General features: G+C 39.4%; 1 protein-coding gene across 2 annotated transcripts in view; it reads right to left on the bottom strand.

Moving 5' to 3' along the window:
- Nucleotides 1-19,635, bottom strand: part of diaph2 (diaphanous-related formin 2) — a 345,696-nt gene extending 326,061 nt beyond the window's left edge. Inside the window, exons 1-4 of one of the 2 annotated variants that reach the window (XM_085789352.1) lie at nucleotides 19,427-19,635; nucleotides 18,364-18,750; nucleotides 4,275-4,307; nucleotides 2,194-2,370 (exon numbers count right to left, since the gene is read on the bottom strand). In XM_085789352.1, the coding sequence (XP_085645478.1) occupies nucleotides 2,194-2,370; nucleotides 4,275-4,307; nucleotides 18,364-18,447 (294 nt within the window). In that variant the 5' untranslated portion in view covers nucleotides 18,448-18,750; nucleotides 19,427-19,635. Of the gene's footprint in view, nucleotides 1-2,193; nucleotides 2,371-4,274; nucleotides 4,308-18,363; nucleotides 18,751-19,224 lie in introns of both variants that reach the window. The other variant, XM_085789351.1, reaches the window with a different exon arrangement.
- Nucleotides 19,636-21,598: the final 1,963 nt, after the last annotated feature.

Genomic DNA, 21,598 nt, shown 5'->3' with positions numbered 1-21,598 from the left:
TGCGAGCGGACAAGTAAATTCATCATCTGGGTGATGATGTCAATCCTGCTAATGGTCACATCAGCACAGGGCACTCAAAGTGAGGGAATTATTAACAAATCCATGCCACAAGGGAAATGTTCCTGTATAGGCAGGACTATATGCAATACATCAAAGTTTGTTGTACAGGTTCTGAATGCTGATCAAATTGGTTCACATATTGATGTGTGTGATACGGTGCTTCTAGGTTCAACCTCGGATTCTGCCTTGGCAACTAGCTGCCTCCTTAGTGAGATGCAAACTGGAAGTTTCAACAGAGGATTTATGCTGTGCAGTTTGATAAGGAGCTCTATATTCCAGCTGTGCACATCTCGGTTAATTCAATGACAGGACACACAGTGTAAAGATATACACTACACTCTTCTAAAGGCAGAGCTAAAAGTAAATGTTTTGCTCACATATCTTAACTTTCCCCGTAGTTTTTATGAAAATACTTACTCTCAATGGTTAGCTTTCTCTGATTCTAGAAAGAGTTAATTTGGTTTTCTTTCCCAATGAGTGTTTCTTCCTATATTCGCCCAAAACCCTTTGATGACCTTTCAGTAATGGGATATGTGTTATTTAGGCTTTGAGATTCACAGCGCCATGTGTAAACTGCTTTCCAGAGAAAAAATATTTTCACTTTCTCCTAGTCATTAATGCACAGCAGGTGGTCTCACTAATATGGCATGGGTCATCTCTTCATTTAAAGTCAGCTAGACATCTAAGGCTGTAGCATGTAACACCATAAAAACAATCAATACAGAACTGGTGCAAAGATAAAGACAGCAACTAAAATGTACGTGTATGACATAAAAGGAGTCAGAGGGATGACAAAGACAGTTAGATGTTGAAGAGAAGCAATTAGCATCACAATAAACTACTCATGTCATTTCTGTTTTCGCTACAAAGCAGAAAAGTTTAAAGGCTTTATGTTTACAGTCTTGTTTACAGTCTAAATACTGTTGGCTTCAAAAGTACATAAGTAAATAACCCTGTTCTTTTTTATTTCATTACTGTAATTATACTTCTCAACCCAAGGTGTCAAGGCCTGTCAAATGTCACACCAGCAAACATGCCTTCTGTGTCATCCGTCACTGAGCAAATTGAAGCCTGGGTTTAATGTCACGCCACTGTGAGCACAAACATAGTAATTGAGAGGTGAACTGAGTGACAGGGATGAGCACCCAGGCAAGAAAACACTGAGCAGTAGCCTGATGAAAACCAGGAGCAGTGGTCACATTTCTGTGGTCAAGACCATTGTATGAGAAAAAAAGGAAAGGCAGACAGCATACCACGCACACATACACACACAGACATTATCCACAATAGTACACACAACCTATGCAATAAAGCCAGAGTAATTCGGTTCCCCACTTCAAAGAGATGGACTGAAAGCTTTTTGTTAGATTTCAATCCTGCAGTACATAAGGCCAAAAACGCATTTCAATGGAGAAAATCACAAGTGTGACAGAGCTTTGACCCCACAGATGAGTGTGAAGTGAATTTCAAAGTTTGGGGTTCTGACAGTGGCCTAGGGAATACATAGGTGGAGCCCTGCATCACAAAAGCTTAGAATCTGAATGCATAAGCACTGTTGGTTTTCCATTTTATGTCATAGTTAAAAGAGAAATAAAAAGTAAAAATGTTCAGTCCTGTCTCTATTTACATGCAAAATAATGTTACTTAATCGTGGATTATTTAGGAGTATAAAAATAAACAACATATTATGGTTTTCAATCTAATGTAGAATGTAAACCATAATATCTTGGTAGAATAATCAGGACAGATTATATTGCGAAACTACATACTATTTTAAGATGCTGAATAAAACTAGGAGAGCTTTGAAAACCAGTAATTTCATTACCATCCTTTTTTTTTACGTGCCTGGCAAAGCTTTGCTCACTAAAAAAATCTAATCAGCAGTAAAACAGGGACACGTGGAGATCTATGTTAATATAAAAATACTTTTAAACTTAACTTGTCAGACTCCATCACCAACATTCACAAAAGCAGCCATGGTTCTCTATGTGTGTTCCTCTTTGCACAGAATAATGAATCAATTTAAAATTTCATCATAGAATGCTCATTTATTATTCAGTGACAGCTGTAATAACTGTTGTGGAATGCTTCACAACTGTGCAGAGGAAACACCACAAAAAATACGAAGCTTACCATCATTTTCTCAAAGAGGTCGATGATCTCCTTTTCTGAGAGGTTCATGGAGCGGTCGTCAAAAAGGGGCTGAGGAACAGGCAGCTCGGCCTGAGTAGAGAGGGGATCTGTCGGGTGCTGTATTAGGGGCTTCTCCTTCTTCATCCCTGTTTTCCTGAAACTCGTAATGCGATCGCGCTGAAAGAAAACAGATTGTTTGAGGTATTAAAATTTTGCACGGCACTAAAACAATCCTGTTTGGACTACGTCATAAGGATGTCGATTTTCAGCTACTGCTGATTTTCACTGGGAAAAAAAAAGATTGGTTTAAACTACCTGTGACCAAAGTTTTGCATATTAAAATGTTCCTGTGTTCTGTTGAGAGAAGACACCACTCACCGTGATTTTAAAGTGAACAGGATCCTCAATAGCAAGGACAGCTCAGAAGGTTACTTGAAACTGAATTTTATAGAGATTGAAATCATTGTTGTTCTGACTTCTGTGGGTCTGTTGCATGGCTACCCACTCCAAACATGTACAATTGACCAAAAAGGGTGTGGACAGAGCAAGGACCATCCACTAGATGACAGTGCACACATTTTGTCATGGAGCAGTTTTTTGATAACAAGAATTCTGTAGTCACAGAAGTGTACTTTGGGGGTATAATGATCATTACAAACCTTAGAACTTAGAACAACAACAATAGTATAGAGCAAAAATAAATATGTTAAGTTTGTGCTGGTGTTACAAGAAATAAGGCCAGGTTGTTGCCTGAATCAAAGAGAATCGTAGTTTGACAAGCATGAAGGCGCCCTCATGACTGTCTTCATTATTACTTGGTCGAAACGCAGTAGGAGAGGAAGAGTGACTGTAATTACACTGTTGAGATTTTTAAATATTTTTTGGTAATGTGGTGGGCAATTTAAAATAAAAGGCGTCACTTCCTCTTTGCCAATAAAATTCCCTATCTATTAATTTCATCAAATGCTTTTTGACATGTTTCACACAGGACTCTTTTGGACTGATTAACTAAACATTGCCAAGCCAAACCGCAATTGTTTATTTATAAACTGATTTAAAATACTTTTTTGCTTTTTCTCCAAATAGTTGTCTTGTAAAACTAACTGAAAATATAGTATATATATATATATATTTTTTTTTAAATGAACATGGTCGACACAATATATTTGCTGCAAAATATCAACAGTATTCAGCATGGCATCCTGTAGAAAACGTCATAAATGAGAACATTACTTACCATTGTACACCATGGATTACCTGGTTTTTGCTCATGTCATTAGAATCATTTCAGAACACAATAACAACTAAATATCAGGATTAAAACATCAGTGAGACAGTAGTTTCCTTGTTATAGTCATCAGTTGACACACCACTATTAATATGATAAATTCAAAACAGCAAAGTTTAGTGTGAAAGCAGAAAAAGGTACTCGGGCTGCATGCAACCAGTCAATGTTAGTCCTTTTTAGTGAAATGGAATGGAGAGGACATGCTGGATGAATAAACATAGAAATGAAATGGAAGGACAAGCATGATGATGATGACATACAGGATGTCACTACTCTCAGTTATGAAATATTAGTGGATGGATCAAACATTCTGTAAGACAAACACAAAAATAGTTCCTGGTAGATGCAATTACATGTTGACATTATATTGTGCATCCTAAAATGAACGCAATGCTATATAATGCTTTTAACTGTGAAAGTCAGGCTATTTGTTAACTAAGGGTATTAAAAAAGCTCCAGGCAGATCAGCACATCTAATCAGAGGTGCCACAGATAATTGCACACTAAGTGATCTATGAGCAGCTTACAAAAATCTAGATGCTGTGGGCAAAGTTTTGTTCATTATGAAAAATTTAGGCTAACAGTGCTTGTAAAAATCGTCTTTTATTTACACAGAGCTATGAGCAGTGAGTATGACAAATTTAAGCTTTTTGTGTTGCTGTGTTTTTTAGAAAAATATCAGTTTAGTTAATTTATTTGACCCATCCACATATTTCACAAGTCCCATGCAGCCATGACAAAATGATAATGTAAAACAAAACTAGTCACACCAAAATTAAACCAAGCACCTTACCATATCATCAGCCAATGTTTTAATGTGTATGTTCTGTTGAAGGGAGGGGGCACAGTGTGAAAAACAATATCCAAAAGAAAATGACAACACCCGCTAGGTGCACAGTATGTATCCCATCTCTAGCGCATTCACATGTATGGTGTCTCCTGGATGCTGTCTCATTTTCCTCTCAGAAGCTGGATTAGGTTTCCTATAATAGATACACGGTAGCAGTGACAGTGAGGATATGTGTTAAATGTCTTAGGGACCACACTTAACATTAGCATATTCTCACTGTCAGCTTTTTTTCAATGAGGACATGAGCATATCCAAGATACTGTACATGTGTAGGATGTGACAATACTTGATATTCCCAGCAACAGGGTTTTTAAGTATGTACTGTAAGCATAGGTGTGTGTTTAAGAGTGAACACCCCACGCACACACACCTTGAGATACAGCAAATAATTTACATAAAATGAGACAAATCATAAAGCACCTCCAATCCCACAGCCAAAGTCATAAAGGCAGACATAAGAGCAAACCTGTTCACATCATCCACTGAAAAACTGCAACTTAGTGTTACTTGATAAAGATTTTGTGTATCCTTAAAAATACAGCAATACATATTTACAAGGCAATGTGTTATGGCATGGCAGAACTTAACACCAACAGCTACTTTACCTCTGTGATACGTTTGTAAAGAGCATCTCTGGTAGTGACAGCGGCCCAAACAATTCATTCTTGTTCCCTGTTATCATAAACTCCAGTCACAGAATTCCGAACTTTTCAATTATCTGAGTTTGCTTGCGAACCATATCTTTGCATCCCTCACAAAATGTTACAAATAGCTCAAATAAAAAATAAATAAATAAATAAAAATCCACATTTTCTGTGTACTACAGATGTTCATCTTCATCTCAGACACAATAAGACAAACAAGGCTTGTGGCTCAGCAAGGGACATCCATTTGAAACACACCTCAAATGGGAAGCAGTAGCAGCACTGCCATATGCTATGTTGCTAGGCCGGGAAGTACTAATGAGTAGGGAAATGTGGGGTGGTGATGGCCATAAAGCCTGCCTCCAGCCGTGGATTCCTGCACTATTCTAATCAGGAAACTACTGATGCTGGGGCAAGCAAACAGATTGGCTCGAACCTGCACCTCCCTCTGTGCATCTTCATCAGCTGTCGCTCTGGGCAACACTGAGCCGACACTTAAACTGCCATATATATCACTAGTTTTGTCTGCAACAACTGATCAACAGTTGGGCGATAAAGCTATGAACCACAGAAAACAAAGCTTTAGTCTCTGTGTGTAGGCTCTGTGTGTTGTCCAAGCTGTTATTTCAATTCAACAAATATAGCATGCCATATTGAGGAGGCATTATGCACTGAGGCTTCTGCCTGGGATCTCCAGGTATTTGATTAACCGTATCTATGGCCTTCAATACAGCTGCACCACTTCATGCAACATCTGGAAAACGAAGAATTTGACCTAAGCATCAACTTTTTCCATTTCTATCTCAGAGCGCATGTGTCATTAAGCCCAGCATTCCCTAGCAGTCTAAAACTGCGTGAAACAATAGCTAATTTTCAAATGGAGTACTTAAACATTTTCTAATCAATTTAACAACAATCAAACCACTGTTTGGTTAATTGCCTTGACTTGAGGGCCTTTCCTTGCCCATTATCTTGGCAACATCGCAACAACGCAATTTAACATCTAACAATTAAGCTTGCATGTCCTCTGGGCTTCTCTCGCTTATTAAAGTAAACTTTTTCATCATAATAAATGTTTATTACCAGACACATATTCCTCTAAATAACCTAATCAAATTAGCTCTGGGTCCCTCCTTAATCAAATATGATTATGACTCCATGCAGATCCTTAAAAATGAAAACGCAAAGCAATATTCCACAACTTGAGAGTCAATTTGGGGACACAAAACCCTACCAGTGCACATATTTCATACAATAACTTTTAAAGTTATTATTACACAGTACAATTAATGTTAATGTTATATTAACTCATGTAGAGGCAGATCCTTCCATTGCTCTTACTTTTATTACAAAAGGATACCAGGTAGCACATGACATAAATTTTCATCAAAGATGGACAAAGGACCAACTTTGCTTCATATAGACTACCATGCACAACTTGTAAATAGCAACGCCTGTTATACCCAACCAATTTAACTAGACCATCTGTATGATGTCATTTTAACTCACTCACTGGAACTATCACTATAAAATCAGTAGCAACAATGCCTGTGTAAAATGGGTTTAAAAGGAAATTAGGTTTTACTTTAATTAGTTCTAATAATAACAAAGGATTACTGCGAGCCAGCCATTGTTGGCAGTGAGGACTGTAATGTAACACTCTGCTCACAGCTCTTGGCAACTTCATGAAACTATTTAGTCGTTTATCGTTTAATCAACTATTCCATTCAGCTAGAAAATAGTAAAGGTTAGAAGCATTGCAGTGTGAAACATGTCACGTTTCCTCAGTGAAAATCCAAATCCTAAGAAGAAGCTGTGAGAAATGTATACATACTGTAAATGTATAGTATAATATCAGACACAGTTACTTAATCAGTTAAAGCAGAAGTAAGCGATCCGGTCGTTTTGGCTAATGCTGCGTTCCAGGCAGGCTTTTGAAACCATAAATTACAGCTTCACGTCACGACTTACGACTTTGTAGCGTTCCAGGCAACCCACTCGTGTTTTTCCGACCTGTTTTAACTGTGAAAGTCACTATAACGGCCACTCGTAACTCCCCACCCGTGAACTCGTACCAGATCGAACTGGTACGACTTCACAGGTCGGAAAAACACGAGTTACGGGTTGCCTTGAACGCACCATAACTTCTTGTCAGCCGACGGAGTTAGCAGCCTCCACCCTCGTCATGGATCTATTGGTCCCCGTCCCTACGTCACCACATTCACGCGCATCCCTTGGCTGCACACACAGCCCTTCATGCCGTTCTCTCTCCTCATTGGATAAAAATTGTAGGATACAAGAAAAGTTTTCTCCTCGGCTCAGAGCAGAGCAGAGTGACTGACAGACCCGTGTTTCGGTCCAAACACTCTATGTAAGTGATTGCTGTCGGAAGATATAACTATTTAAGACTTATATTAACACAAAAATATCGCTTACTTCTGCTTTAACACATGGAGACGTCATTGATCTTCATTTCTGTCTTTGTCATGCAAAATGTGCGAACTGAACATGAAACTGATTATGGAGGAACTGTGGTCTAAGTGAGTAGTGATGACCTAAAAACTAAATCTAAAAACACTGACATCAGCACAATGGTCTGGATGATTCAGACTGATATTCTTCTGACAGTAACAGGTTGGAGCGCCTTTTTATTTGTGTGCACCAGCCTACTACAATGTCATGGAGTAATAATAACAAATGACAAAATACAAAGCATGGTTTGAACATATTGAAGTGGAAAAAATACACATGACTCTAATGAACAGCAATATGCATGTGCAAAATCTCTAAGAGTGGTAGGTAAGACATGCCTCTGCATATATGTGACCGACGTTGTTTGGTTCGGACTTGCCCTGAGTGAGGATCGAACCCACGACCTGCACTGGAGGCGACGATGCTAACCGCTTCGCCAAGAGGTTGACAACCACTTTGCAAATTGGTTAGCACGTAGTTTATGGGTGAGTGAGTTTACTTACGGCACCGGTACCGCTCACAACCTGTCACTTCTCCTTAGGTACCTCGTGACTGTGGCACAGGTCTGCGGACCTCCGTTACATATATTCACAGACCAGAAACACGTTTAAGACATTTAAGAAATGTCTTTTCTGACTGTCAGTATAAAAGGGTCTCTTGTCGCTCCTCAACATTTCAACAGGGTTTACCAGCGCTCCTAAAAGAAAAGGCTGTCCTAACAGATTACATATTTGACAGCAGAATATTATTTAAACCTTTAGTTAAAAATACTGTCTTCAAGAAGTGTTTACACAACAAATACTACTGTTTAATATAAACCTGTAACCAACAGAACTTCAGGTCATAGCACTACTACTTTCATCTATAGTCACATTACAGACTCATGCTTGCTAGCCATAGCCATAAAGATCAAAATGACATAATTTGTCTTTGTGTAATCAGATAGGATGTACAGCATTGCCAATATCATACTCAATTTTGGGGGAGTGACATCAGAGCAACCACCATACCATCAGAATAACTGAATTAGACACAGTCTAAACAAATCAATTTGTCTAAATTAATCTTATTACACAGTCTTCTCAATGTCTGTCTTTGTAAACTCAGAGATGTAGTGCACAACTGACACAATTGCAAAACATTTATGAAGGCATAACATTTATATATCTTAATAAAATATATTCAATTAATCTTTATGCTTACACTGTGAGTACGCTATTTTCAAACAGAGCACAGAAGTGGGGTAAAGAAATGATAAGACAATCTTAGACCCCATTTACACCTGGTATTTAATGACATTTAAATCCAAGCCATATCTGTGGAGCATTCATTCATAGAAAATGTAACTGACTTTGCACTCATCTTTGGTAGGAGTTTTTATCCTGTGAGCTCCCAAGCTCAAAAAACTTAACTGAGATGTCTAAGTAGGCGCTCACAGTGTAAAATATAGCTATATTTAAAGATGTTGCTCTAGAAATATATGACAGGTATTCTTCACTACCTGAATATGAACATGACTTTACAGTTAACTGATTAAAGCAGAAGTAAGTGATCCGGTCGTTTTGGCTAACTTCTTGTCAGCCGATGGAGTTACCAGTCCCCGCCCTCGTCCCTACGTCACCACATTCACGCACATCCCTTGGCTGCACACACAGAGAGGACCGCCCCTTTATGCCGTTCTCTCTCCTCATTGGATAAAGGTTGTAGGATACAAGGAGCGTTTTCTCCTCGGCTTGCAGCAGAGCAGAGTGACTGACAGACCCATGTTTCGGACCAAACACTCTATATAAGTGATTGCTGTCGGAAGATATAACTATTTAAGACTTATATTAACACAAACATTTAGCTTACTTCTGCTTTAAAGACCCACTCCCGTGAAAATCGTGTTTTCTGAGCTTTTCACATGTTCCTGTGGCATTTTTCTTGTGTTAGAGCACTTATCAGCAGAGAAGGAAGTGCAAAATTGCACTTCAGAGTTTTTCTGCCTTCAAACTGCTGTGAACCAATGGCAGACGCGAACTGGCAGTTTCAGGAAGACTGGAGTTGAGGGTGTCACAGCTCCAGGGGAGGGCACTAGTGCTACAAGCTCCCGCCCCGCTCTGCATCTGGCTCAGAGGTGAAAGCCTTCACAGCTCGGTGTAGCTGTCTAGGTATAATAGGTATAGCTCACCTGGTAGAGCAGCTTGCACCATGAGCAAGGACTATGCTCCAGTCTGGGATCGAATCCCAGTGTGGAGTTTTACGCTAAACGCGCTGAATCTGTAATTGTACAATGTCCAGCTGTCAGCAAGCGGGGGGGTGGGTGCGAGGAGGTGGCTGGGCGGGTGCAGAGCAGCGCAGTCTCCGCCCACCCCCCAGAGGTACATTGCTAATGTGCATGGCTAATGAGCTGGTTTTAAAATGGCCGAAAAGGGTCGCGGGAGTGGGACTTTAAGTTAAAAATGGAAGGTTCTCTTCTGAATGGTGAAGACATAAGCCAATGTTTGGTAATGCCACTTACGTCATCATTTTTAATTAGTCACGGTAATACCGTAAACCGCGGTAAAATGTGGAGGAAGTTTGAAGGTATCAAAATTTGGATACCGCCCAAGCCTAGTACCTATGATTAAAGTGAAATTCCGGCGTAAGTGTAAACCATGGTCAAACACACCGTAACACCGAGTTAGACCCCCCCTCGAGAGATCAATTTGCCCGACCGCTACATTCACGAGATCCACCAACTTCAGCAAATACCGCAATATCGCCACACACGGCGCTGTCCGGATCCACTGTCTGACCGCAACCAAAACGCCACCATTTGCCCAAAATAATGCTCAGAACTGCACCAAATGTCATCAATAGTACACACAGGGTCCCAGCACGTAGTACGAGTTGTCAAACATCTGCTAGCTTTGCCTGTTTTCTTTAGCAAGGAGATGCAACTCAACTCACCTACTTCTCCTCCGGGAGCCGCTTGTTGGTGAGGAAGCCCTGACGAGTCGATCACCGAGTGCACCGGAGTTCCGCAGCTCAATCAACAATTACCTCATGGAAATACAATCAGAGTTTTTTTTTTTTTATATCTTGCATATCACTTTATAACTATTATTATCGAGTGCTGGCCACGATATAGGCGCAAATGAGCATTTTTAAGAGCTGCGGAACTCCGGTGCACTCGGTGATCGACTCGTCAGGGCTTCCTCACGAACGAGCGGCTCCCGGAGGAGAAGTAGGTGAGTTGAGTTGCATCTCCTTGCTAAAGAAAACAGGCAAAGCTAGCAGATGTTTGACAACTCGTACTACGTGCTGGGACCCTGTGTGTACTATTGATGACATTTGGTGCAGTTCTGAGCATTATTTTGGGCAAATGGTGGCGTTTTGGTTGCGGTCAGACAGTGGATCCGGAGAGCGCCGTGTGTGGCGATATTGCGGTATTTGCTGAAGTTGGTGGATCTCGTGAATGTAGCGGTCGGGCAAATTGATCTCTCGAGGGGGGGTCTAACTCGGTGTTACGGTGTGTTTGACCATGGTTTACACTTACGCCGGAATTTCACTTTAAGTCAGTACAAATGGCAAATGAGTGAGTAAAGGAGACATTAGGGCTGGGGGAGTGACTGTAGGCAGTGCCACAAGCACATGGCTCAAAAAAGTAGACACAACCTCTTCTAAACAACTCCATCAAGAACATCAGTCAGAATCAATCAGTAAAATCTCAAATTTGAGAGACTTTTACATGTGTCATCGCAATGAGGTCCACACAATAAATAATTAAATTGAAAAGAAAAATGCAATAAAGAATGCACAAGATTTCTGCAAGAGCTGAAGTGCCTTTAAAAGGCCATGACTCTGTGGTAGCCTTATTATTTCAGGAAAGTGCTGGCACTGTTTACACTTTCCTAAAACAGCATCTATTGAAAAAGGAAAGCACACAACAGCCAGTACAGCTAAGAGTTGAATGGCTCCACACTGGATCATCTGACCATGTGACTGCACTCAAGCACAGCACTGGCCCCAGGTTATCTCTGTCTCTACTGAAAGCAAATTTCTAGCACTGTACCCTTGAGGGCTTGCATGATATGCTGCTATAACAAAGTTGAGGTATTTAGATGTTCTTAAAAAATTTTATTATATGACATAGAAACTTAATTTGTATTTCACAGACTGAAATAAAATTGGTTACAGCAAAGACTATTAGAGCTACTAGAACTTTATGATGCAATTATTGTTCTGACTTATTCAAACTGGAATATAAAATCCAGCTTTAAACATTCAGTGATCATATCTGCTCAACCAGTTGTTTCTCCTCTATCATGTGAAAAAAGATATGAACTCATGATCCTGTTCTCATCTGTAGGCTGTTACTGACTGGTGGCTGATGATACTATAATGTCCTATGCAGCTAAATGATGTTAAAAAAATAATCAAATCCCAATGTCTGAAAATGTGCAAAATATGTATCATGGTTATGATTATGCCTGTCACATACATGTGTGACACAAAATCATAGCTAAATTCTAAGTCTTAATAATTTTATAAAAAACAATGACTCATATAATGACTATACATTACATATAACACCCTTCTCACATGTATCAGGCAGTATATCCAGTCTATCAGCCAGTGAGCAGTAATTCTGCATTGACCTCCTTTCACAGCATGTCCCACATTACATGGAGGAAGTCAGTTTTATTATTCTAATTCTAATGGATCAATTTTCAAATTAAAAGACACTACTAGATTTATTCTTTTCACAACTAATGCCACATTAGCAAAAGGTGTGAAAAGAGCTGTCAGAAACCGCACCAAAATCGAATTTCTAAATCCCAGTAGGCCCAAAGTGAATTAAAGTAAATCAGCACCAATGACTCTCCTCTCCCAAAAAAAAACAACAGGAAAAGCTCCACGACCGTAGTGCTTAGATGAAATTTAACTCAAAATACAGGAAAACCCCTTTAGCCTGTCTATATCTGACTGCAGTGTGTCAGCCAAAACACTGCTTACCACTCATGAGTCATCATAGCACTGTCTTTCTGACAATGAACAGCTTTAAATGACTCACATATTGTTGAATGAATAAGACTTAAATGTAGTGACACTCAAATCAAGTCTGGGGGATACTTTTTAATTTGTGACTTAAACAGCCAAATACTATATTTCCCATTCTCAAGTCTTAATCCATTGATGTACATGAATAAAGCTCATCTCAGAGAGTGACACTGAGCAGTGAGTCTGTTGGTTTCTTCCAGTGTGTGACCAAAGCATTCTTCACCACTTCCTCTCTCCAACTTCCTGAATGCCATTATTAAAAACACTCACATGTGGTCCGTTTCCTGCCGTTTTTTGCATATCTCCATAAGAGACACAGCTACATTCACTTGTTGCAAGTTGCAACTTGCAAGTTGCATGTTATTAAAAACAACTCTAACACTACGTGACATATAACATGCTTACATTAACCACACAGGATAGGTAATACCAAACAGCTTTAAGTGACTAACAACGTGACAACTTGTACAAACCGCAATCTAACGTGACCTAAAAGGATCCCTCAGGCTTCCCTAAAGCTCATGTATCAAAGTGTCAAAAGCTTCAAATGCAAAAGCTTCCTGCAGCAGCAGCAAAGTAATGCATTAAATATGATTCACAATATGATACTATTAAAAGCACGAAGGTTAAACACTATGTGGGCTTGCTACTCTCAAATCAGACATTTATTCCAGACAAAATATACAGTAAGCTGGAGCTATAATTTCCATGTCATTCAAGAATAAATAAGAGAAAAATATGTCCTCATGTCCAGGGTCTCATATTAAAGGGATATTTCAACATTTTGGCAAATTCTATCTATTGCCATAATCTAAAAACAGCTTGCACAGACAATAGGTAATGCACCTACTCCTAAAACTATAGGGATTATGGCAATAGGCGAATTTACTAATATGTTGAAATATCCCTTTAAAGATGCCATTGCTTCAGTGCTGAACTGTCCATTCATTACTGAAGTCTTAATTACTTTAATGACTGACTAAATGACAAGCATGATTAAGATTACAATCACAGAGGGCCAATTAAATTAATAAAGGTTCATTACAATTTGCAAACACTCCCAAATAACAGACAATGATGGGCATGTGCACATGTAACACATACACACCGCATTAAGTTCCTGTAACCAGAGCAAGCTCAGAGCTAAATACTATGCCACAGTATTAATACTTTATTGCACTAGTGTGAGGGTCGTTTTCATTCATTTTCAAATATAATTTACACCTGCTTAGCTAGCTTGTATGTAAATTAGAAAAGACCACTTCACCCATTACAACAAAGCGCACATCTAACAAAGGTTTGTCAGTCTTCAACCTTTTTAGCGTTGTTGTTAGCAGCTACTAACCTTTCAAACTGGTGATGTTGGTCTGTCAAAATGCAAGGGAAACGCGGAGAACTCTCTGTCACATCTTGCGCGTACAGTTTTGCTGGTATCCCTTCCATTTGTCATGCTAATTTCCCTTGACGCCAACGTCAAATCCACACACTTTCACCGTTTCCTCCGCACTTCCTAGCTCTGAACTGTTGCTAGGAGACAGCTAATGTTAACGACAATTGGCTACACCTGGGGCTGTACCTGTAGCTTACTATGAAGCTGCACTCTGCACTGGCCTTGCTAAACTTTTTGGGGGGCGAACAGAGACACAAACATCAACTGCGGCCATCAAATGCCAAGCTGTTTTATACATGACAACCCACAAAATCAATCAAATTATCAGCTTCTACTATTGTGACATTGGCTAACTAGACAATTTATCTACAGTAGCCTAAGTGTACAAATGTAGTGGAAAAAGTGAATGAATGAGTGTTTATTTCGATCACAGCATCAAAATTTCAACAGAACAAATTCAAGGTAGTAACAAATACTATACAGCTGGTCGAAAAGGGTTGCGGCTGAAGCAAAGCTTATAGCTGCCGCACCCTCATTTCTCATTTCATTATTAAAAACCATAAGCAGTCTGATCGGAATGGCGCATATACATACACGTCACACACATACATACATACATATACCTACACAGTACGTCCCCCACGTGCTGGAAAGTGCTGGATTTACACTGACACTCATGTCAGTTATATGTATTTTACCTACCAGTATCCTTCACCCCCATTAATGAACACATGACCTTTGATCTACTGATTGCCTACTGTATAATACAAAAGCTGCAAGCACACCCTGTAATTAGCAAACACAAATCACTGCCTTCACTCACTGATCACATTACACGATGAAGTTAACTTCCAAATAGAAAAGGTACTTCTGTTTGACAGAAGTTTAATCAACGTGTAATAATTCAAATACAGCATTATTGGTTGCTGAATAAGAATTACCATTTAATTTTGCAGAAGTACAGCTAATGCCTTTGGCAAATACAGTATATTGTTTGCTTCAGCTCTGCTCTTTCAAAAGACATAAACTTGAAAATATCACACTGCTCTGTAAATAATTTTACTTTTTTATAAAACTGGTACAGGTACTTTGCCACACATATTTTCTAAGACCAACCCACAGTAACGTATTCAAACATGATAAAGGTCTGTGAGTATAGGTTTGTTTGTGATCAATATCTAATTTGTGTATGACACAAGACTAGGTTTTTATACAAGTGCATGCCTCGTGGTAAGTCCAAAATGTGTTCATTCAAAATATGCTGAACTACAAGATGTATGTTTCATAGTAGAAATCCTCACATGATAGCTGTTGTCCTCCAAAAAAGGTTCCTTAATAAAGGAAATAATTGTAATTTATGTCTGACAAAAAGTCAACAACACTACACTTTAAAGTAATCAAAAAAAAAAAAAAAGTATGGCTCTATATGTTCAGACTTAGGGTGCAGATAAGCTAGGACCAAGTCAAATGTTATTTATTTATAAAGCCCAAAATCACAAATGATGAGAAGTCACACTTGTTTTATGAGTGCACTGGGACAGCTTTTCCCTCACACTGCTCTATGAGGTCATCTTTAACTCTGGTATGAAGAGGGGTAATATTTCTCCCTTTCTGTCAAACCAGCTCCCCCGAATTCCTTTAGAAGGACCTCATTCCATCAGCCTGTTTTTGTTGGATGTCACGCTGTTACAACTTGAAGGAAAGGACATCATCACATAGTATACACAGCAGAAAAGTTTTGAATTATCTCCCTTGCTGAACACTCTTGTGTTACTCAAATGTCCTTGGCTGTGCTGAGTATCTACATCCTGGGCACAAAGCCCAAATGGTGTTTCTGTGATGCAATCCTGACCAGTGACTTGTTAAACAAACACACAGCTTTCAGTGTTTCTCCTCTAAATACTGATTACAGCTTGTTGAGACCAAACTGTACCAGCAGTGTCTGTCACATTGTTTATAGCTACGCAAATGGTACTGTAGTTTTTAGCCAAAGGCAGCGACAAACTCTCCGTTAATTCTGTTCATGATAAATATTACACCCTCCCTCTGTGTGGGCCACAACACTGCATGTCAGGAATGTAACCCTTTAGCCCCATATATGGTGAGGAATGCTCCTCGGTGAAGTAAATGTAAATCTTCAAACATCCAGAACACAATCTCACAACACAACATTTTGTCAGTTGTGAGATGACATAATCCTCTACTAGACCGTGCCAAAAAAATTAAAATGGAAATTGCATTTTTTTCGTCTATTTTACATTTGCTGTTTCATTGATTAAATCATGCATGTGCCTTTACGATTGTACATTTTATCGTATTTGCATGTCTGCAAAGAAACTTGGCGTACTACACTATATACTAGGGCAGCTTAGCTAATAGTGGGGATAAACAAAAGAGGACAGATCACTGCTCCACCCAGGGATGAATAATGGTTTCCGCCCTAAAACTAAGAGCTGTGTTGAGATTTCTGCAACAGCCACAGCTCATGCTTCCTTTGCCTCTGGCTGCTCTGCTTGGAGGTATGAGCAACAGGGGGTGTGTCTGGCCCCGAATCCACTTGACAGAACAAAAAGCAGTGATCTCACAAAGATATAATACAGATTGGCTGAGTGCTAGTGTTATCCAGACAGTTTTTTTCCCAAAAAGTATTGACTAGGGAGGCAGGCTATTCAAGAGTCACAAGGTGTCGTTAGGATTTCTCAAGACTACACCCTTTAATGGCTCTGGGAATTTCAGTCTACTCTGGGATTTCCTGTCTAGCACTTGGTCACACTTTCCCTTACCTTAACTTTGCTGTGACCAACCTGTGATTACAAGCTAAAAGCTGTTTTCAGTTTTCTCCATCTGAAACACAGCAGTGTTTCTCATGTCTCATTTTTAGGACGGTTTAATTACAGAGTAACAATAAACACCATATAGGCATAAACAACTGAGGTGTTAGTAAAGTCATTAGCAGTCAGTTTCATTGTCTGCAATCAGTGCAATTTGGCTCCGTCATTTCCTACAAAAACACAAACACACGCAAACCTAAATTGTTCCCTTTTCGTTTCCCTTGTTTGGTAGCAGTGGTTGTGATTAAAACTTTTGACCAATAAGCGAACAATCACAGTTAAGAGAAAGGCACAATAAAAAGCAATACTACTAACAGTCAATCATTGGCTGTTTAGAGGTGACATCATCCAGAAAGTTCAACAGTAGCCAAGGTTTCCACCCTGACAAACGTGGAAAAACAGAAACCATGATCAACACCAGCCAAAGTTTTTTGTCTTTGGTCATGGAAAATTTACTTCCAATCACTACAGTGCCCCAGATAAGTGTGTCACAGTCACATGCACCACATGTATTCAGGAGTATAACTCAGATCTACAATAAAGTCCACTCAAGACTGAATACAAGACTGTTGCTACAGTTTACCAAATAGGCTACAGCTCATAGATTTGGATGTCCATGGGAATAACGGATACTACATGTATTGAAATAGTTACAGAAATATACCAGTATTGCATTGACTGTCAAGCACAAGTGATTGTCCCACACATCATGCAAAATCTTTCATAGCACCACCACCACCACCACCACTATCACACCTCCCAAATCGTGTGATCTCATTTCCAAGCATAGAATGGCATGCAGGAATGACTTAATAACACCGGTGCAGCAATGAGTAATAAGCACACCCTTCACTTGATATTTACTATTCCATTATATTAGGTCAAGTTAGTAGATTTGATGTGAATTGAATGAATGCCGATGCAGTTTTCAGTTGTTATCTAATAAACAATATCCTCCTGTGAATTTCCCGTGCTGATAACAACTGTCTGTTTGACTAACGATACGTTTTATCAATCATATACATGCACACAGTTCATAAAACTGCACACGGACAGCAAACTGTGCAATGACTCATGTAAAAGCTGAACTTTGTCTTTGTCTTTCTATTAAAAATACAAATTGAAGCCTGACTGTCACAACAAGGATGCTCTTCAAAGAACTTCTAAAGGATGTATTGACAGGGAAAATCACATGATGCGCTGAGTGCTTTGAAAAGTAAAGCACTCAGTGAAACACTATCTCTTTTTCTCAACTCTAACAGCTATTAGTTGTTCAGTTTAGGCTACATTAAGCAGTAATAACAACACAATAGATCAATAACTACTGAGCCTAATACTGCACTAGCCAGAGATGTTCTGTATTGACAACAAGCCGTTTAGTAACTGCGCTTGCATTTGGTTTGTTTGGATTTTGATTCACATGGAGGTTTATACTGATTTATAATAACTATAATATATAAAGCTCAATGTTCCATGCAATAGGTCTCATAAAGCAATTTTTCACTAAGAGTAAAAATGCAGTAAAATTTTCTTAAATGTGAAATATTGTGAGTTTCTCATTCTAACAAAAGTTGATGGTGAAATTAAGCCCTGCTTGTGGGATTGGAGGATGTGAGAGTTCACTGCACAGTGCTTCCATGCAACAGCACTGAGCCTCTCTGTGTACCTACCAGCTTTTTGTTTTTACCCTCATCTTCATTGGACTTCTTCTTGGAGGGTTTATTCGGGTCCTCCCCACCACTGGCTTGATCCATGTCAGCTTCAAGTTAGTTCCCCTCCTCAGAGACTTAATGTGACTTCTTCAAAAGTTGGCAAACTCCACTAGCAAAGCTTTCAGCAACACTTGTACAGCAAACCATGCAAGTTTAGGTCTTCTCAAAATCCATTCCGTTCAGAGATAAATTATAGATTCAGTTTTTGGCCGGTTCCAAAGTAGTTCCCGCTAATATCCAGCAGTTGGAGAGGGTGCTCGGGGAGAGGTGTGGTAGGATATGGTATTCGCCCTGAAGTCTCCTCTGATCAGCTGTGAGCCAGTTTACACCCCGGTGGAAGGCATTCTGGAAATACCACAATATTATGTAAACAACAATTATTTCGTCTATCACAATGTCTAAGGCGTTAACTTGTGCAACTGTTTGCTTTAACACGTGTTTCCCTGTGCAGCAGTGTTAGTATGCAGAGTGCAAACACATAGCCTACACAAGCCTATATACTGTGAACGGTAAAACAGATGTAAACAAACATGTCCGATCCAGCCATAGACAGCTCGGTTAATAAAAAACAAACTAAAAAACAATGTATTTTACACCCACAGACAGAGCCCTGTGTTTGGAAACAGCCTAGATTGTTACACAGCAAACTTAACGATCGTGTAACTCAGCAATATCGTAATAGTAACCGATAAGCAAGCGTTTCATGTTAACCAAGGGGCAATGTCAGTTTTCAGTGAGCGCTGACAAAGCGGTTGTCTGTCCGACAAAACAGCCATTAATCACAATTAATAAACAGTTGTAGTAATAGTGGAAAATCACCGTTGTTCCCTGTGCTTGTAATACTTTGCAGTGCTACACACTTAGCCAGGCTAGCATTAATAGACGACCATTACCCAGCGAACACTGTTTACATTAAATGACAGTCCAACACACAAGCACAGATAACACTACTCTGTGAATTACACGGTGAACAATAAAATACATGTTAAAGAAAACTCACAAAATCACATCCAGGGCTTACCTTTGCAACCAAACCTGAATGCCAGGCCCACGGTGCTTCCGCCCACCTCGTGTCTGATTGGCCCGTGAGATGCGTAAGGAGTGGGGACTCCAGCTGCCATTGGTCGGACTGACTGACAGTCGAAGCGTCGGCGTGGCGTTGGAGGGGAGGAGCCTGTAATGACGTAGAGGGTCAGTCTGATTTCACAGCAAGCGGATAGGATTCAGCCAGTTGTAAGAATAGATCTATGAATTGAATTATGAAGGGCTGACCGCGGATAGGAAGAGCAGGGCGGGAATCTGTGGGAACAAAGCACACCCTGGGTGTGTGTATTCATCTGTGTATGCAATCATTCTGTCTCTCCCTCTCCGCCTTTGTGTGTGTGACTGTTAGGCCTATATGTTAGGCTACCCCACTTACATAATAGAGTGTTTCACGTGGTAGCTTTGTGTGTTTACATAAAGTAGTGTATGATGATTTCTACATAACAGTTTAAACAACAATTCAAGTGTCTATGTGCTTTTGTATAGGTTGATAAAAAATAAAATAAAAAAGAAGAAGATTTCCTTACACAAGGGCCACTTTTGTCAAAGGCTTTCAGAAGCATAATGGCAGTATGTCAACCTATGACCAATACATTTTGGTCATTTAATGGGCAAACAATCATCAAAAACTGTGGTGACCTAATCATTTAGGCCATATGCTGTAGATAGCCTATAATAGCTAAACATATATGATTTGAGTTATATGAAGACTGATTGGTTGAGGTTTCTGGAAATAACTGATCCATCTCAGACACAAAATGATCATTAAAAGTATGGTGTAGCATATAAAGTAGTGCACAGTCTTATTTTATACAGAATTTTAGCTGTCCTAAATGGCCCGATGTTGCCTGGAGTTTGCTGCGTTTTGTAGACAACACCCTTGGGATGAATAATTTCTAAGTACCAAGAAACACAGAGGAATTTCAATACTATGGTCGATACTATGGGTTCAGATTACTATTTCATTTTCTATGTCTTCATCAGGGCCAAAGCACCGATGTGTCTCCTCAGCAGCATTAGTTTTGGGGTATTGATTGGGTTTTAACGTTCCTGGCTGAACAATAGTCTAACTCTGTGACTGATGAAGACATTGAAAGAGCGTGTGTCCTTGTCAACCAGGTGATAAACAGTCAAAAAGTACAATTTCACCCCTTTGTTGGGAAGACAGACAAAATGATTCGTCACTGATTGCAGACTACGTGCCCATTTTTTATGATCGGCCAAAAGACACCGGAGATGTAATCATTCAGCCTTCCTGTTGTGTTCAAATCAATACTGATAAATGTTCAGTTTGATAGTGAAATAAATTTCCTCTTCTTTCACCTGATCACTGAGAAGTGTCATGACACCCTTCATATTCAATGTGCAAACACATAATGAATTCAACATGGAAAAATATATATGTGTTCATGTCTACCCTGCATGAATACACTATTCCACACAACTGAAACCTCACATCCACTTGCAGTCACATGCAACATTTCCTTGGTCCTCACAAATCTTACTTCTCCCAATCAAGAAGACCAAACATCAGAACCAAAATATTACATGTGTTAGTCTTGGAAACAAATACAATATTGTATTTAACCACAGACATAATTACCAAACACTCATCAGTGCTGGTAGTTTTGGTCTATAAATAAAGCTCCCCTGCTCACATGTCAGTCTGTGGCATGTGACCACCATGTGTAAACAAAAAGACTGAGGCAGTGAATCAACTAATCAAGTAAGACAAGAGTGCACAGTGTCTCTCAGGATCAGTGAGACTTCAAAACCTCACTGTACAGCCAATCAAACTAGTTTATTGGCAGACTTGAAGTAATGAAAATAATTGATGCTAGATGAAAAGTCAGCTGATCAAAATTCACACACATAATCACAATCTGCTTGTTTTGCATGGTTATTCGTGTGATTCACAATTGTCACCCTCATGTTAGTGATAAAAAAGGGTAGATAAAAAAAGTTGCTATGACTCATCCTCTGCTTAATGTGAATATCTGCACAAAACAATACACCAATTCATGATGTACATGTACAGAAGTTTCACTGTATAAGAAATCTGAGTAAAGTCAATCTATCGAATCTACTGACAGAGCACTCAAGCTATTAAGATTCATCCTCTGAGCACCAAGAATATCTGCACTGTACT

Source organism: Trachurus japonicus, chromosome 10, assembly GCF_045865225.1.
Source record: "Trachurus japonicus isolate A0001 chromosome 10, Traja_1.0".
Taxonomy (NCBI): domain Eukaryota; kingdom Metazoa; phylum Chordata; class Actinopteri; order Carangiformes; family Carangidae; genus Trachurus; species Trachurus japonicus.
This window is presented reverse-complemented; position numbering and strand designations above follow the sequence as displayed.